Below are 16387 nucleotides of genomic sequence, written 5' to 3'. Positions count from 1 at the left end.
TATGCCTATTCCCATCATTTGGGGTGTGCACTCTAGTTATTGGATAGGTTCTACAACGTGTAGGTAGTAGTATGGGATGCTATCTACACATGGCACGAGTAGGCTTTGAAGATACTAAAGTGAGTTCCCTAAGTCTAACGACTATTATGTGAAAGTCCTTTTATGTGCTTGAATGTCTCCAAAATGGTTTCTTAAAGAATGTTGGTCCATTGATGTTATGTTGTAAAGGACATGTCCTTATCTAAGGTAATCTTGGGGAACACTTAAGTGTGCTTGAAGAGGTTGTATGGGCGGTCACTTCTTGTCTTACTCAAGTGTGTCTTAAGGTTATATTAGGTAGAGGTCCTATGGTAATGAAATGACATGTGTTCTTTTAAAGTTAAGCATGGATTGTATATGGACATATGTTGAGTATATGTATGGTTTGGCTATGGTCTTGTATGTTAATGTTGACTTGTATTATGTCTCTTGTACTTGTAAAGGAAAGGTTTTATCAAATTGATATGAAAGCATTTATTCTTTGAAAATGTCCTTTTTGGCATGTTTTTGCATGGTCTCCATACTTAGTACTTAATTGTGCTAACCCCTTTCTTTCGCTTTTTTACTAAAGTGTAGGGATTTGGAGATGATGACATGTCATGGCTATTTGATAGGTTTCTAAGTGTTGGAGATGAAGACTTGGTGAGTCCTCATAGATTCGAGGGCAATAACCAACATGTTCTTTTTTTATGTCTCTCTAGTATTTGCTTAAGTTTTGAGTGGGCTTAGTCCCAATGTTATATTCAAGTATTAGATGGTTTTGAGACATATTGTATAAAGTCTAGAAAGTCTTCCGCTTGCTATTGTTTTTTTTTTTGAAATGTCTTCTTGGTAAAGAAAGTCTTTAATTCCTTATGATTTTAGTGTCTATGCGATGAATGAATGCTAAGAGGCTTGTATTAGACCTCTTCGAGGTCGAGTACGCCGGTTACGACTAGGGGGTGCTCTCGGGTCGTGACACCAACTATTGTATGTACTTGTGCATTCGTTGTTCCATTTCTTTACATGAACTTGGTCTCGTTTGTTAGTAAACAAGTGCGCTACCTGCTATCGTATAGATTATGAAATACTGAGCAGTCTTCTCTATGACTTCCTTTTCCTCAATTTGATTTTTCTAAGTTATAAAAAAATTGTTAATAGTTGATTTGTGGGGGGACGGTTTGAGCAATGGATCGTTGGAGGTTGGGATGCATGTTGACACCTTTTATCATGGCAGAAGCTATAAGCCTTGCTAGTTTCTATAAAACCAAATCAATCAATCAAAAAAGGATAACCATAAGAACAGGGCAAGCGGTTTGTTCATGTGCCAATGATATATCTAATGTTAAATTAGGATGACGGAATTGCTTAAATCTATATTTACTGCATAAAAGTAAAAACATGGATAAAATTCGTAATCAGCAATATCACATCATAAGAACATCAAAAATACTTACTTAGTTCAAACAACGACATTTTATTTAGCTTCTTTGATTGGTAGACGTGTGAGCTAAGTTGTCAAATACAAAAAAAAATCTTATTAAACGACCAAACAAAGCATCCGTCTTTATTTGTCAACCCCAACCCCTTTATTATTAGTATAACTTACATAAATACCATAGTGTAAAACATAAATTACCTTATATCCCCATTGTTTTTATAATTACATAAATCCCATATTTTTTAGGCATTTTTGATACAGAATTAAGAATTCGGAGGCATTATTGTTGATACATTATGTATCAATTTGTTGCACTTATTAAGGAAAAAAAAAGGCTGAAAAATCAAATTAAGATCTCATAGTATCCATTTGTTGCACTAATTAAGGGGGAGGCTGAAAATCAAATTAAAATCCCATAAATTACGTTATTCCATTCCAAATTATTGTCAAGAATTCAAAATCCTATAGTGTAACAAACCAAAAAATTCAAAAATTAAATTTCTACTTCTTGTTCATCGTTCTCTCTGTTTCATAAAAACTTTTGTCGAAATTTTGGATAAGCGAGGCCAGTTATGAAGGATACAAAAGTGATGGAATTGTTGTTGGACAAACGATTTCTTTTGTGAATCTTCAAGTTCATCGAATATCCTTTCGATTTTGATTCAAGATTGTCGAAAATTTTGAGATTCAAAATTCTTCTCCAATTTATTGAAGATCCTTTCCGTTTTGATTCAAAATTGCTGAAAATTTTGAGTTTCAAAATTATTCTCCTAGTTCATTGAAGATCCTTTCAAAATAAGATTTTAGGTTTGAGATCGATACATTATTGTTTGGTAATTGTTATGTATCAGATACATTTAGTATAAATTTGAATTTACGTATCATAACTACAAAATTAGTGTATGCTACATTATTATTTATGTATCTTATTTTGTTTGAGATCATGAAGATCCTTTCAATTTAAATTGATAAGTGTTGGATTCTTACTAGATACATTAAATAAGAAAGTGTTGGCCATAAGATTTTAGGTTTAAAATCGATACATTATTATTTGATAATTGTTATGTATCAGATACATTTAGTATAAATTCGAATTTACGTATCATAACTAAAAAATTAGTGCATGATACATTATTATGTATGTATCTTATTTTGTTTGAGATCATGAATATCCTTTCAATTTAAATTGATAAGTGTTGTATTTCTACTAGATACATTAAATAAGAAAGTGTTGGTCATAAGATTTTAAGTTTGAGATCGATACATAATTGTTTGGTAATTGTTATGTATCAGATACATTTAGTATAATTTTGAATTTATGTATCATAACTAAAAAATTAATGTATGATACATTATTATTTATGTATCTTATTTTGTTTGAGAAATACTATATTTTAAAATAAAAAAAATACATTTTACATGTAATTGTTCCAAAGTAGCTTCTTTTTTGTGTGTGTGATGAATAACACAAAGTTTGTATATCAAGTACATTTATATTGAACATGATAAACACTAGTCAAAGATTCAATGACATTAGAGTTATGTATAAATACCTTAAATATGAACAGTATACATTGCATAAAACAAAGGTTATTGTAGCAGTGATGTATCAGATCAATAATAACACTAACAAAGACTAATTTAAGACTCAAAATAAAACGAGATACATTAAAAAATTGTATCTTTGATAGTGATGGCCGTGCTATGGCAGATCCAACTTTTTTTTTTGGACGTTTTTCAATAGTAGAAACATTAAAAGAAAATAAAAAATTTTCAATAAAAATTTTCAATGACAATATGATTAACTAAAATTGCAAAGGTTCAATAAGATTTCAATGAGGGCAGGGGGCGGAGGTAATTTTATTTTTATTTTTTAAGATGAAAAAAATAAAAAAAAATAAAAAAAGAAATCGAAAATTGAAGTGATGGAAAGAAATCTACCTCTTGAATAATTTGAAATCATTAATTCAAAATAGAAAAGATTTGAAATTCAAAAATAGATTATTGATAAACTTGAGAGAGACACCTTCTGAAATCAAAAAGAAGTGGAGAGAATTTAGGGATAAAATGGAGTGAAATGGGGAGTGGGAAACGAGGGTGTAGGCTGAAAGTAGGAGTGAAATATTTATGTATCCAGAAGATTTTATGAATTGGGGGAATTAAGGAATTTTTGAAATTTAAAAAAAAGGTAGGGATAAATGGATATTAAGGTAAGTAAATGTATGTATATAAGTAATTTTCCCTTATTTTAATTAAGTTAAGGAGTATTAGTAACCAAGTAAAGAACAGCATAAAATTTAATTGGGCCTCGAAACAAATACCAAACAGCGGGTCTAAACCAACAAAAGAAATGGGGCTAAAATATCCGAAAGAAGATTGCGATTTGCGAGAGATTTTGAAGAAATGAGGCTAAGCTTCATTCGACCCATTTCATGTTGCTCTGTTTCATCTCCAGCTACCTCACTGAAACTTCAAAAACCGCTATTTTTAAGGCCACCCACCTTCAAAACAACCATATCAGACCTCAAAAAATGGCACCTTTGGGCTAAATCCCTAACTTCTTCTGTGGGTTCCACTTTCTTGGAACTGGACAATGGCCCAGACTCCGAATTGTTGCTCAGAGAGCTAAATTGGCTTGTTGAAGATGCAATTCAAACACCCAAATCGTTCTTGCAACAACCCCAAAAAAATTACAATGATAATAGCTCTGTTTCAATTCGGGCGTCTTTGGAAGAACTATATATGTTGTGGAAACAAAGGGTAGAAGAAAGAAGGCCATTTCAGTATGTGGTTGGTTGTGAACATTGGAGGGATTTGGTTTTGAGTGTTCAAGAAGGGGTTTTGATTCCAAGGCCAGAGACTGAGCTGATTGTGGACCTTGTGGATGATGCTATTAAGGAGACTGATGAGTTGAGGGAAGGATTGTGGGCTGATTTGGGGACTGGAAGTGGTGCACTTGCTATTGGGATTGCAAGGATTTTGGGTAGTTCTGGTAGAGTTGTTGCTACTGATTTAAGCCCTGTTGCTACTGCAGTTGCATCTTATAATGTGCAGAGGTATGAATTGGAGGTTAGTATTTTATGCAATTTGCTTGTTGCGATTAGTAGTATGGCTTAAAATGAGCTTAAATGTAAGCGGGATTCATATTGCCGACCCCAACTTGTTTGGGATTGAGGGCGTAGTTGTTGTTGCTCTTAGTATGGTTTGCGATGAGCTTAAATAAAAGCGGGAATTCATATAACTGACCCCAACTTGTTTGAAGAGCTTAAATGAAGGCAGGGATACATAGAGCTGAACCCAACTTGTTTGAGAGTTGAGACTGAGGCATAGTTGTGGTTGTTTGTTGTTCTTTGAGATTTTTCTTCCGTGTTACTGTATTTTCACAGTTGATTTTCTCAAGCTAGTCGATCTTCAAAGCTAACTGCTATAGTTGTAGAATTGACTAGTTTAGCAAAAGTTGTGATTCTTAAATATTTGTGCCCAAAGAAAAATGAGAATTTGGGCTTTCTTGATCAGAAGTCAGTGAAATAAAGGGTAATCATTGATTAAACTTTTAGGGATGCAAATTTTGAATAGAGTATTGTCTTGTATGTTTGTGCCAGGAAAAAGTGCATGTAAAGCAAGGATCTTGGTTTGAGCCTTTGAGAGATGATGAAGGACAATTTGTGGGACTGGTCAGTAATCCACCGTATATTCCAAGCAAAGATATTGGTGGACTACAAGCTGAAGTTGGTAGACATGAACCTCAACTAGCGTTAGACGGTGGAGCAAGTGGTATGAATGACCTTATCCATCTCTGTGATGGAGCTGTTTCAATGTTGAAACCTGGCGGTTTCTTTGCATTTGAGGTAACTATCCATGTTCTGGATCAAGCGTTTTACTCTTTCCCGTTTAACTTGTTATTCAATAGTGGCAAGCTCTGGCACCTCATTGGCTCACAATGACTAATCTTACAAGATGAATATGAACTTCTCAATCATAATCTCTTACATTCTTTCTAGGATTCTCCACTAGTTTTGCAAGGGTTTAACTGTTTAAAGTCACTTAAATATTGCAAGAACAACTAACCTGGAATGAAAGATAGTAGATGTTTGTACGATTATTTCCAAATATTTATAGAGATACAGAATACTAATTTCTTTCTCAAAAAAAGAATGTTTGCTTATTGACTGTAAAAGAGGCATTTAAAGCAGGACCTGATAGGCATGTTTAGTTTTGTACTCTCATTGCCAAAAAATGTCCATTTTATATTTGCTTATTAATACCCTTTCATCATGTTGCTGCAGACAAATGGTGATGAACAGAGCAAATTCCTAGTCCACTACATTGAGACTAAGAAGCAAGGTAACTTCTCTAAAGTGAAGATGGTACCAGATTTTGCTGGCATCCAGAGATTTATAACAGGATTTAGAGGAAGATGAACTGTGGACGTTAGCCAAAGAAATTATACGAGGGAACGAATGTGGAAGAGCCAAGGGTTTGGAGGCTACAGATTCTGTTCTCTTGGGTTTGAACAATTCAGTTTTGATCGTTGGACTTATATTATCTCAGATTGTCTCTGATCTTGTGCAAAGAATCTTTTACAGTCTCTAGTAGGCAAACTTCAGTGTACTCTGAACAAAGTGATTAAAGGCTAGTGCAAGTTTGAAAACAAAAGAAAAACTATTAAACTCTTTGCAATTTATGAAAGAAATTAGGATCAGATTTTACATCAGCTAGTGTCTCAGTTTCGTTGAAAGATGATCATGATCTGACTACTCTTAATTATTCCCAAAGAACCATAAAATTTAATGCTTATTTGCTCAAACAAGGATCTAAAATTTGGATTACATTTGCACCCAATAGATCCAAATCTATCCAAGAGAAGAAAAACAGTATAATGTACTAAACTCTCGCTATGTCCAAATCTATTAACTTCACATAAAGGTATCAGAAGGAAAGAATGTAGATCTCGTGTTTAAATATGTGGAATGCAGCGGGATCAACAGTATGAATTGTCCTACAACTGCATTGCACAGAAGAGTACAATTTTTTTCTCTGAAATTTATTGCACCTCAAGTAGTCCAAGTCCAGGCAGGATCATCACATGTACAAAGATTTGCTCAGTTTTGTTCCTCCTAATCAATTCAAAGGATCTAGCTCAAAACTGAGCATTGCAATAGATAAATGCTGCCGGATAATTAGGATACAACATATCTAGTGTAATCCCACATAGTCTGGAAAGGGTGGTGTGTACGCAAGCCGGATAATTAGGATGATATATACAAATGGATCAGCTAACCAGCACATTTATACTTGTTTAGCCAAGCCAACAGATGAGCTCTCCCCTGATGAGAAGCTTGGTCATCTCCATGTTGATGCATATGAAACCTTAAGATATCACATCATGTCTTTTTATCCTCGTTTTTCATTTTGTCCTGATTTTAGGGGGCAGTGGATGTTGAATCATCACAAAAATGGCATCTGAGCATCGTAACCAATTATGATGTGCATGTAACTCATGAAGACCTTCTCCATTGCTTCTTTCCTTTCATCTGATTCAACTTGAAAGGACTCCAAGTTTTTCTCCGCTTTGGCGTCTCACAAAAAAGTCCAGATGCTAGAGCTTGCTGGAGCCACAGCTCGAATTCTTCATCTTCATCTGTCATCTCAGCATCAAAATCCCAAGGGTACCTACTTGAATTGGATCTCTGGGATGATTTCTCTAATCCAACCATGTTCACATGGAAACTCGGCCTATGGGTATTGGGTCTACAAGCCATGCCCTGCACAGAGGAGATTCGTAAATACAAGTACTAGCAGTAAAGGTCATATTTCCATCTTTTTCGTAATGACAGAGAATACTGACCTGACATATGGCCCATTCTGACACATCAAATATCTTGCCTTCAGCACAAACAAAAGCACGAGGTATCTCCGCCTGAATGACAAGTATATTAACAAACATTATGAAGAATGGGCATCTTATGGGTGCACATCGAGAGAAAGCATGATCAACAAAATTACATCTGAAAGGAAGGGAAACCACTGTTCATGTGCAGCTAGATGCCGACTTCAACTCTTTGGAGTTGACATTTGATAGTAGTGCCACACTAATTGGCCAGAGTGTTAATAATTTGATTGTACCCTCTAAGCACATAAATACAGTAATTCATAGACAGTTAAAAAGTGGAGAACCACCCTATATACCGTTAACTTGATCACATAAACCATGTTAAGATTTGACCAAGCCAGAGGAAAATCCTAGAGACAGATGATGGACTTGCTTCATTGCACCATCAACAATTCGAAGCTTGGTAATGAAGCCAAGGTAACCATTAAGTACAAGAGTCCAAATATTTTGAATGATCTAAGTATTTGTATTTTTTGATAAATTGCTTCCTACAATATCTATTGAAAATCGAACTTGACAGTAATGATCTAGTATAACGTGCAGCTTTTTTTGAGACTATAATATCTGTTTGGGGCCAACACTTTCAAAATTCAGAGATAATGGACCCAATCTTCTGCCCTTCTCCACTTAAATGCCGAACTTAGTTTGCATGGCGCAGGACTCGAACTTGTGACCTAAGTCACAAGTATAACATGACATTAAAATGTTTGCCTTGCTTTAAGAACCCATAATAAAAAATACTCTAATTCCAAGATTTTCAGGAAATGATAATCTGTTCCTAAATGACACTTTTATCTATCGAACTGGAAAATGAACCAAATTGAACACTACTTCGCATGAATCTTTCAAGATAATATAAATTACTGTGAAATTTAGATACCTTTTGTGGTCTATTAAAAACCAATGATCCTTTGTACTCTACCCATCCATCCCCATCTTTGGCTTGGTGATATTGACAACAATCCTGTACACCAGTAGCTTTCATTAAAATTTGAACAAGTGAAAGAGAGGAATAGCAACCATAATAGACAATTTAATGATTGCCCAACCTGGCACCATCTTGCCTTGACCTTTGTCCTATTGGTGCAGATCCAAATGTGTGAGTTGCCACATTTTGTGCAGTGGATACGCCTCGACTCTTCTGAGCAGTAGTTGGAGGATTCCTGCACCATACCAGATAAGTCATTTGTAAATATTAAGCCTTCCTTTTTAAGATCTGAAGATCAACTTTGGCATCTTATTTATGACCTCAAAGAAATTGACATGGAACTGGTGGCTTGCAAGAAAGGCATCCTTTATTTTTATTTTATCTTTTACATCCATCAATAACTATTTACATGAGTTTCCCTTAGATCATAAAGCTGAACAGGTCTTAATTGTGCCATTGAACTTCTCATTCCAAAAGAAATTCTTTCTTCTGAAAGTTCCAGGATACCATACAATTTCTGCATTCTCACTGAAATTGTCGTTTCACCTTGAAAGCTTATCACGCTTTGACATGGATCTTATTGGTTGTGCAACAAGTATTACATAATTTAATTTGGTGTCATCATTGCAAGAAAGAGGGCTACGACAGTTCAAATGAAGGACAGGGCAGACACTGAATCTAGTCTTTCCCAGTTAAAGAGATAAAACTAGCTGTCATTGAAACTTTTTCCGCTTGGATAATTTTGTATGCAGGATAAGATGTTGAATTCTGACAGGGTTACTGGAGATGAATGAATTTCAGTCAGACACTTGAACAGACCTGGTTGGACGTGCTAGGTGATTTTTGCATTACACTCTTAGATTCTTCCTTTCTGAGTTGCTCATCATAGTCTCGCTTCTTGACAGCATCAGCAAGAACCTGAAAAGCAAGTGATAGTATTAGAAAACCATAGCAGTACGTTTGCATCTCAAACAAATAGGAAGCAAGCCAACAATAGTATTATAACAGCAATTAACAGATAATTTAACTATTAAAATAGTGATCACCTCATATCCACATTGAAGTTTCTTAAATGATTCACTGGCAAGTGGACTTCCCATGTTTTTATCCGGGTGCACAAGCATTGCCTGCGCATTTCATGTATGTAAAATTAGCATCAATCTGAACTTCATCTAGACGGAAAGTAAATATATCATCGGATCAGACATGAAATTTTGTTATCTTGCGTCAAAGAATGGACATTTTGACGCCCAACTCAAACCCATCAAACTAATCAAAAGGTTTAAAATCTCTCAATTATATCGTCGCACACAATATTTCCAGAACCCCAAGTTAGTAGTATAGATCTGACATGTAAGGATATCAAAAAGACGGATGAGTAATCAACATCAATTTGATACATGCTAATTCGTTAGGGTAAATTGAAAATGGAACTCAGGTAGATGTCTCTCAAACTCATCACTTGGCTTTAAAGCCTGTCACATGATAGATAATGCATAGGCATGAAAAGAAAGTGGCACACCTTTTTACGATATTCTTTTTTCAACAGTAAAGTGTCAATTTTCTTATGCCGAGAAACCCCTAGTGCTTCATAATGATCCGCACTATCTAATATCCGCTTCATCTCAATTATTGAACTTGCATCTTCTCTAACTACTGGCTTAGCTGGGGGTTCTATCTGTTTGGTTACAACTGATGAAGTAGAAGTAGATGCAGCGTCGCTGAATGTTTTGCAAGCGTGAACCTTTTCAACCTTTTCAACCTTTTCAGGTTCATCCACAGGAACTGATGACTCATAATCTGTGGAGAAGTCATCCTCAGTAAATGTTTCGGACTCTTTAAAATCTTCAACATGTGTGCCTTCACTCAAATTGTCACACCACTGGAGTAAGTAGTTCACTAAGTCATTTGAGAGGAAAGCGAGATTTATTGAGAGACAAACTCCAAGCCATCCAACTCGAACTTTAACACAATACATAGCATATATGGTAGCCATTAATACCACAAGTCTTGCATGGTTTAATGAAAATAGATAACCTACAAAACCACAAAGACAAGGATCAAAGGATGCATACCTTCTGAAAATACAGTATATCATACATACATGTGTTGCACTGGGAAAGTAAACTTGAGAAATATATCAGATAGAAGCAATAGCATAAGGTGTGTAAAAACAAGTCAAACAAGTAGGATCAACTCCATAATATCATCTTTCTGTCCTATTTTAAACTTTTCTAATAAGTTGCATGTGTTTCCAGTACAGGGAAATTACAAACTAACAACATAGATTCAGTCCACACATCAAATACTCCAGATCCTATGTCTACAGCAAGATCCACCTGGATGGACTGAGACAATACCTTTGAAAGTCACCAGTCGGCCTTTGAATGTCCAAAATTATGCTTCCATGCAATTAAACTATCTGATTTTTTGCTAGCCCAGCCCAAGCTTAAAACAAATGCCTTACTAAGTTTTCTTCCCCATCAGAATGTTTTAGAACAAATAAAATAGTGATATATTTACTTTTGGTTGCATATAATATTTAAACAAAATCTCAGGTAATGAAGACTTGAAGAGATTCAAGTTAGCAATAGCATCACCCTTATAATGGTGTCAAGCTATCTAGTCGTGCGTCCATTTATTAGGTCTCACTTTTTACTGAATAGAATGGTTTCATCCATGAATGACAAGAATCAATGCACAAGAAATTAAGCAATTTGGTTGAACTACAAAACAAACCTACCTCCAACTATAAACAATACACCAGTAATCCAAAAGTTGGCATACATCCACAAAACTAAAATAGCGAAGAGCCCAACAATGAAAAGCCCAGGAGTGCAACCCAAATACTGAACAGCAGCCCCTGCAGCACCCTGAAAGGCAAATCAACATAACATATCATCAGCACCTCACTAGTGAGCATTTGAAAACAAAGTGATTCTGCAAAATAACACTGAACAGTCTCCAGAGACCATCTGAAATGGGAAATGAAACAAGTAGAATAGCATACTGAGTATATTTTTTCACCAAGCAGAGAGGCCAATGAGTAGTACTGGCACAAGACTAAACAAGAAGCTAGAAGAGACTATTTTCACCAACCATCTATGTTTACCCTTTATCATTCAAGAACTAGAGATGAAGTTGAAGTTCAAGCACTCTAATTGAGCTATAAATTATAATAACCTATTTGAGTTAGGAAAAGTTTGAATTTCAATATATACTTCAGATATCTGTATGGACATCCGTATGGCCTAAAACACAGGGAAAAGAGTGGAACTTTGCTTTTATCTCTAGTACAACCTTCAATGAGTTGGATATCTAAGTAGGTAAAAGTAAGACCCCAACATAATAAACTTGAACATCACCAAGCAACATATAATTGCTCATGTGACAATAAGGCAAAGTTAACTTATTTGATTTTATGAAGACTATGAAAAGATCATCACAAGAACCAAAAACTGTAGTACTTACTCGTAGTTTATCCTGCAAAAGATACTAGTGCACAACTGCAGCATTCAATTCATGTCCAACTTGACCAATGAGCTATAGGTAAAATCAATAAACTTGTAGATATGTTCAAGTACTTATTTGATATGTCATTATATGTCTTACTAGTACAATGCATGTGCAATAAATCTAGGATCAAGCTAGTTAATCACCAATTAATGAAGAGGAAGCAGATCTTGCTAAGTCACAAACCATACAGGAAATTAAAGGAAATGGAATAGAACCATACCATACTAAGGAGCACGTAGACCAGACAAGACAATGATGTCAAACTTAGAAAACAGCTCCACATAATAAGGAGCAATGCTGCGGATCCAAGTGCGAAGAACGATTTACAGCCTCTTACTAAACAATCCTTCCAGTATCTGAACAAGATAAAGAGCAATTTTCCCAGTATTGCACACCCACAGCAAACAATTGGCCAAATCCGCTCATTAAAGATTCCAACTTTATCCCTAAAACAGCCAGCAGCTGTCCTTACAACCGAATAACAATCTTTCTTCGATTGCAGCCACATCCAAGCTTGTTTAAATAACCCAATGTCCTCCATTACTAAACTAAATATACACACCTAACTGAACAGAACTACAACACCCAAACCCCAAATTTCCAAAAATTGCTATTGGTACCCATCATTTTGATATGAGAACAACTCATTTGACCAAACCTGTGAAATCATCATATCATAAATAACAGTCATTATCTGCTAATCTCACTAAAGAACCCCCTTTTGAGCCATATAAAACAAAACCCAGATCATAAATTCGTCAAATCCAAACACCCAAGTAGCAAAAACAAGTAAAGACAAGATCCAGAAGATTCCATCTTCACGCAGTAATAGATGGAGAGTGGCAGTTGGTAGATGAGATAAGAAACCAAAAAGACAAAAAACAAAAAAAAACACTAATTTGCTTCACATGTACGTTTCCAAAAAAGCAATCCCCAATAAATATAGACACAAGACTCGCACTTTTTTGACTTGAACAATCACAAAGTTTCCATCTTTAACTGGATTACAATGACCATTAAGAAAATCAGTTAAAACACAACCGTCCACTGGTTAGAAAAAGAGGGAAAACAGAGTGTATTGCAAACAAATCTTGATTCTTCTTCTTCACCTCTTCTCTATCATTTCTTATTTTGGGTGAAGAAACCCTAGGCTTTTTCAGGGAATCCTTGTGAAAAAGGTGTTAATACATAAGGTTAAAAAGTTCGAAAAGCCCAGAGACTGTGTGTAATGTGTGTGAGAGAGAGACAATAGTGATGATGATAGAGAGAATGTGTGGAATTATTATTTTTAGTGTGTGAGAGAGAGGAGTTTAGTTTAAAGATTTAACAAATAAACAGAGGATAGCAATAACCATTGAGATATATATGTTAGTATTTGAAATACACCTATTAATTGTTTGATATCTGATTAATTTGAATTTGATCTAAACGAGATTTATTTAGAAAAACTTTTCATGTCCACTACTTAAATTAAAATCCAATTAAATTTAAATTCATATAAAAAATCCTACATTATTGATAAAGTAATAAAATTGACTTTATATCTAAGTAGACCTCGAACCTAAAAACCTTATAGAAATTCAATACAAATATCTCTCATTATAATTAAGAGGAAAATAGTTTTCTCTACTGCAATACATAAATTGATAATACTAAATTACTAGTAATAATCATTGATATGGGACCCCATTTCCACTGTTTATCTTCTTCTTTCTTTTTCATTTTATTTTGCTTTATCCCCTTTATCCAGTCACAATTTTTGGAGGTTTAAGGTGTTTAGTTGAAATGGATTTCATGACATAAGAAGGTGATGTCTTTTGTTTGGATATAAATAAATCTTTAAATAAAAATGTGTATTTGAAGTTGAAATTAGAAATTGATATTTAAAAGTTTGAAGCTATGTTTTTTCTTATTTTATTTTTCAAAAATTATAATTATATAAGTGAAAAATAAAAGCTAATTATTTTATTAGGATATAATTGTAAAAAACTTATTTGTACTAGTCATAATTATATGTGTTGCTATTTAATTTTTCTGATTTGAATTTGATGAAATAAGGGCATTTACAAAGTATATATTTATGAAGTGGTAGAATAATCTCGACATGCCATAAAAATTGATTGGCAAGCGCAATCTTTTATTGAAGAATTTTTTTAAAAAAATAAGATCACATCTTCCGGGATAATTCTTTTTAATTTTTTTTAAAAAAAAAAAGGAAAAAGGAAAAAAGACATGTCCAAATAGGTTCTTACTTTACTATAGGAAGGAAAACAATAGTATACACTGAAATTTAAATTTGATATTAGAAATTAAAGTAAATTTATATACATGAAATAAAATATAATAACCTATTTAATGTATGTAATTTCATAAATGATGTATGTGCATATGGAGATTTACCTTGTAAATTCTTAACATTTTCTAGGCTTGCCTCAACTCTATTTTAGTATAATATATAATGTAATGTAAAAAGATTAGGTTAAAAAATTGGTAATATTTATTTATAACAAATAAAAAAGATATTGGTCCAATAAGCTAAACCAATTGATAAGAAGTCAGATTCAAACAAATATATAAAAATTGTGTTCCTTGATTGGGGTCAATTATTATGTAAGCAAACAAAGTTCAATTGGTTATATATATTTCATTGTCTTTTCTATTATAATATATAATATATAATATAAATGCTATTTTTTTCTTTCTAAAATATCTATCACACTCCACTTCTTAAAAGTCAAATTATATGAATTTTAATTAATATCTTAAAATATATTTTTCACTATATAACTTTTAGTTTTAGTATTTTTGTATTTAAAAAATTAAATTTAAAAATAAATTAGGGATAATTCATAAACCTCCCTTCATGTTTTAGCTTTACCACATTAACTTTTTTTTGTGGTTAAACAATTTACACTTATCCCCATTGTCTTTTTTTAACAATTCTTTTAACCTATTAATTATTGATTATTTTTTTTATAATATTACTAATTTTCCCTTTCTAATATATTTCTTTGTTCAATTAATTTTGTAAACATTTTTTTAATAAAATAAAATGTTATGGTTTCATTTCTATTAGCATAGACTCATTAATTTCATTTTTTTTTTTTAAAACACCATGTATATATTTATGAATGAAGACTTTCACTTTTTATCCTTTTTTTTTTTATGTCAAATGTCAAATATGAACAAGCACTTAGTATAATGATGGGGCAGAAAAATATATACACAAATGTGGACATGCACTTAGTTTTCGATTTTTTTTATGGTGCACATATTGATTTATAACACATATATTATGATTTGTTTTTTTAGGGATTGACAATGAAATAACCTTGATTTGAAAGTTTATGTTGACTATTTATTTATACAAAACCTTAATGTTAGTAGTTGTGGATTGATCTTGGCATTAAGTGATACAAATATTGTTGCATTTCTACATTAATGATATTGTTTGGCTAGATCATGTTAAAATTGACGTTCCACCAATATCTATTTATGGCCACGATCTGCAATCTTAAAGGCATTTTTACAAAATAATATTTTCGAGAATCTTATAATTAAGTTAATATTTTTCAAGTGAAGAGTGTTAGAATTATTTATATATATCGACTGAACTTATTATTACGTTTTAGTAAAATGTGTTAAATATTGATAATTATTGAACAAAGACTATTGGTCAAGTTTAAAATATATACAATAAAGTAATTAGTTTACAACAAATATATAAATATGTTTTCATTTACATCAAAAATAGCTAAAACTCATAGAAAATATACATTAACTATACAATATAGTTTGTCCAAAGTCATAAAAAGTACACACTCGTTATATAATACAACTTACCTATACATGAGTTATATATTTACTGTACATTATGATACACGCAAAAAGCTGAATATAGCTTAACTATACATGAAGTATAGACTGACGAATTCAATCTCGATCAACTCAAAATCACATCTTAATAGTCCCGAAATTTAGATATGAAATCTTTTCAATATTTTGAGTCTTTCAATATATAATTCGATTGAAATAATTCACGCTTTCGATATACGTTAAATTTTAAGTAGAAGAAGAAGCAGCAACAAATGACGAAAATTGATTGGAACAAAAAGAAGCAAAGCAGCCATTAATGGTGAAATTGAAATGAAGAAAATGGTATTCTCAACCAATTTTAGTAATTTTTAAAAGTGGGCTTAATCTTGTGTAAAGAAAAGCGCCTTTTCGCATAATTTCCTTATGCGAATTTCACGTGGGTCTGTTTTCATTTCATGTCATATGTGTGTGGGCTAACAATAGTATACGTCTATTGAATATCAATGAATTCGTAATAAAGAGGCACACTAGATTAAGGGTGTGTTTGATATTAAAGAAAATATTTTACAATTTTTTCATATTTGATCGGCGTAAATGTTTCTAAATCAATTCATTTTCCTCATATTTAAGGAAAATGATTTTCCTTCTACAATTAAAAAAAAACATTTTCCAAAACTCTACTTCATCCTTTAAATTTTTTTTTCTTACCATACCCCGTACCCGACCTCCATTCAAAAAAAATTAAATTCTTTTTAATTTTATTTCCTACCCCTAA

At 32.9% G+C, this 16387-nt stretch overlaps 2 protein-coding genes across 2 annotated transcripts; one reads left to right on the top strand and one right to left on the bottom strand.

Annotated features, from left to right (window-relative positions):
• Positions 1 to 3752: 3752 nt before the first annotated feature.
• Positions 3753 to 6173, top strand: LOC102587691 (release factor glutamine methyltransferase). The gene is made up of 3 exons (XM_006345998.2): positions 3753 to 4528; positions 5062 to 5307; positions 5746 to 6173. The coding sequence occupies exons 1-3, from the start codon at positions 3863 to 3865 to the stop codon at positions 5878 to 5880; spliced, it is 1047 nt and encodes a 348-aa protein (XP_006346060.1). The 5' UTR covers positions 3753 to 3862; the 3' UTR covers positions 5881 to 6173.
• Positions 6174 to 6336: 163 nt separating this feature from the next.
• Positions 6337 to 13121, bottom strand: LOC102587370 (uncharacterized). Its single transcript, XM_006345997.2, has 9 exons — positions 12017 to 13121; positions 11024 to 11153; positions 9803 to 10317; positions 9327 to 9407; positions 9100 to 9198; positions 8402 to 8515; positions 8233 to 8316; positions 7308 to 7379; positions 6337 to 7224 (listed from the first exon to the last, which is right to left on the bottom strand). Exons 1-9 carry the CDS (start codon positions 12335 to 12337, stop codon positions 6958 to 6960), a joined length of 1683 nt encoding a protein of 560 aa, XP_006346059.1. The 5' UTR covers positions 12338 to 13121; the 3' UTR covers positions 6337 to 6957.
• Between the last annotated feature and the right edge of the window lie 3266 nt (positions 13122 to 16387).

Source organism: Solanum tuberosum, unplaced genomic scaffold, assembly GCF_000226075.1.
Source record: "Solanum tuberosum cultivar DM 1-3 516 R44 unplaced genomic scaffold, SolTub_3.0 scf00076, whole genome shotgun sequence".
In the NCBI taxonomy this organism is placed as follows: Eukaryota; Viridiplantae; Streptophyta; class Magnoliopsida; order Solanales; family Solanaceae; genus Solanum; species Solanum tuberosum.
The sequence above is the reverse complement of the archived record's forward strand: the minus strand, read 5'-3'. Positions and strand labels throughout refer to the sequence as shown.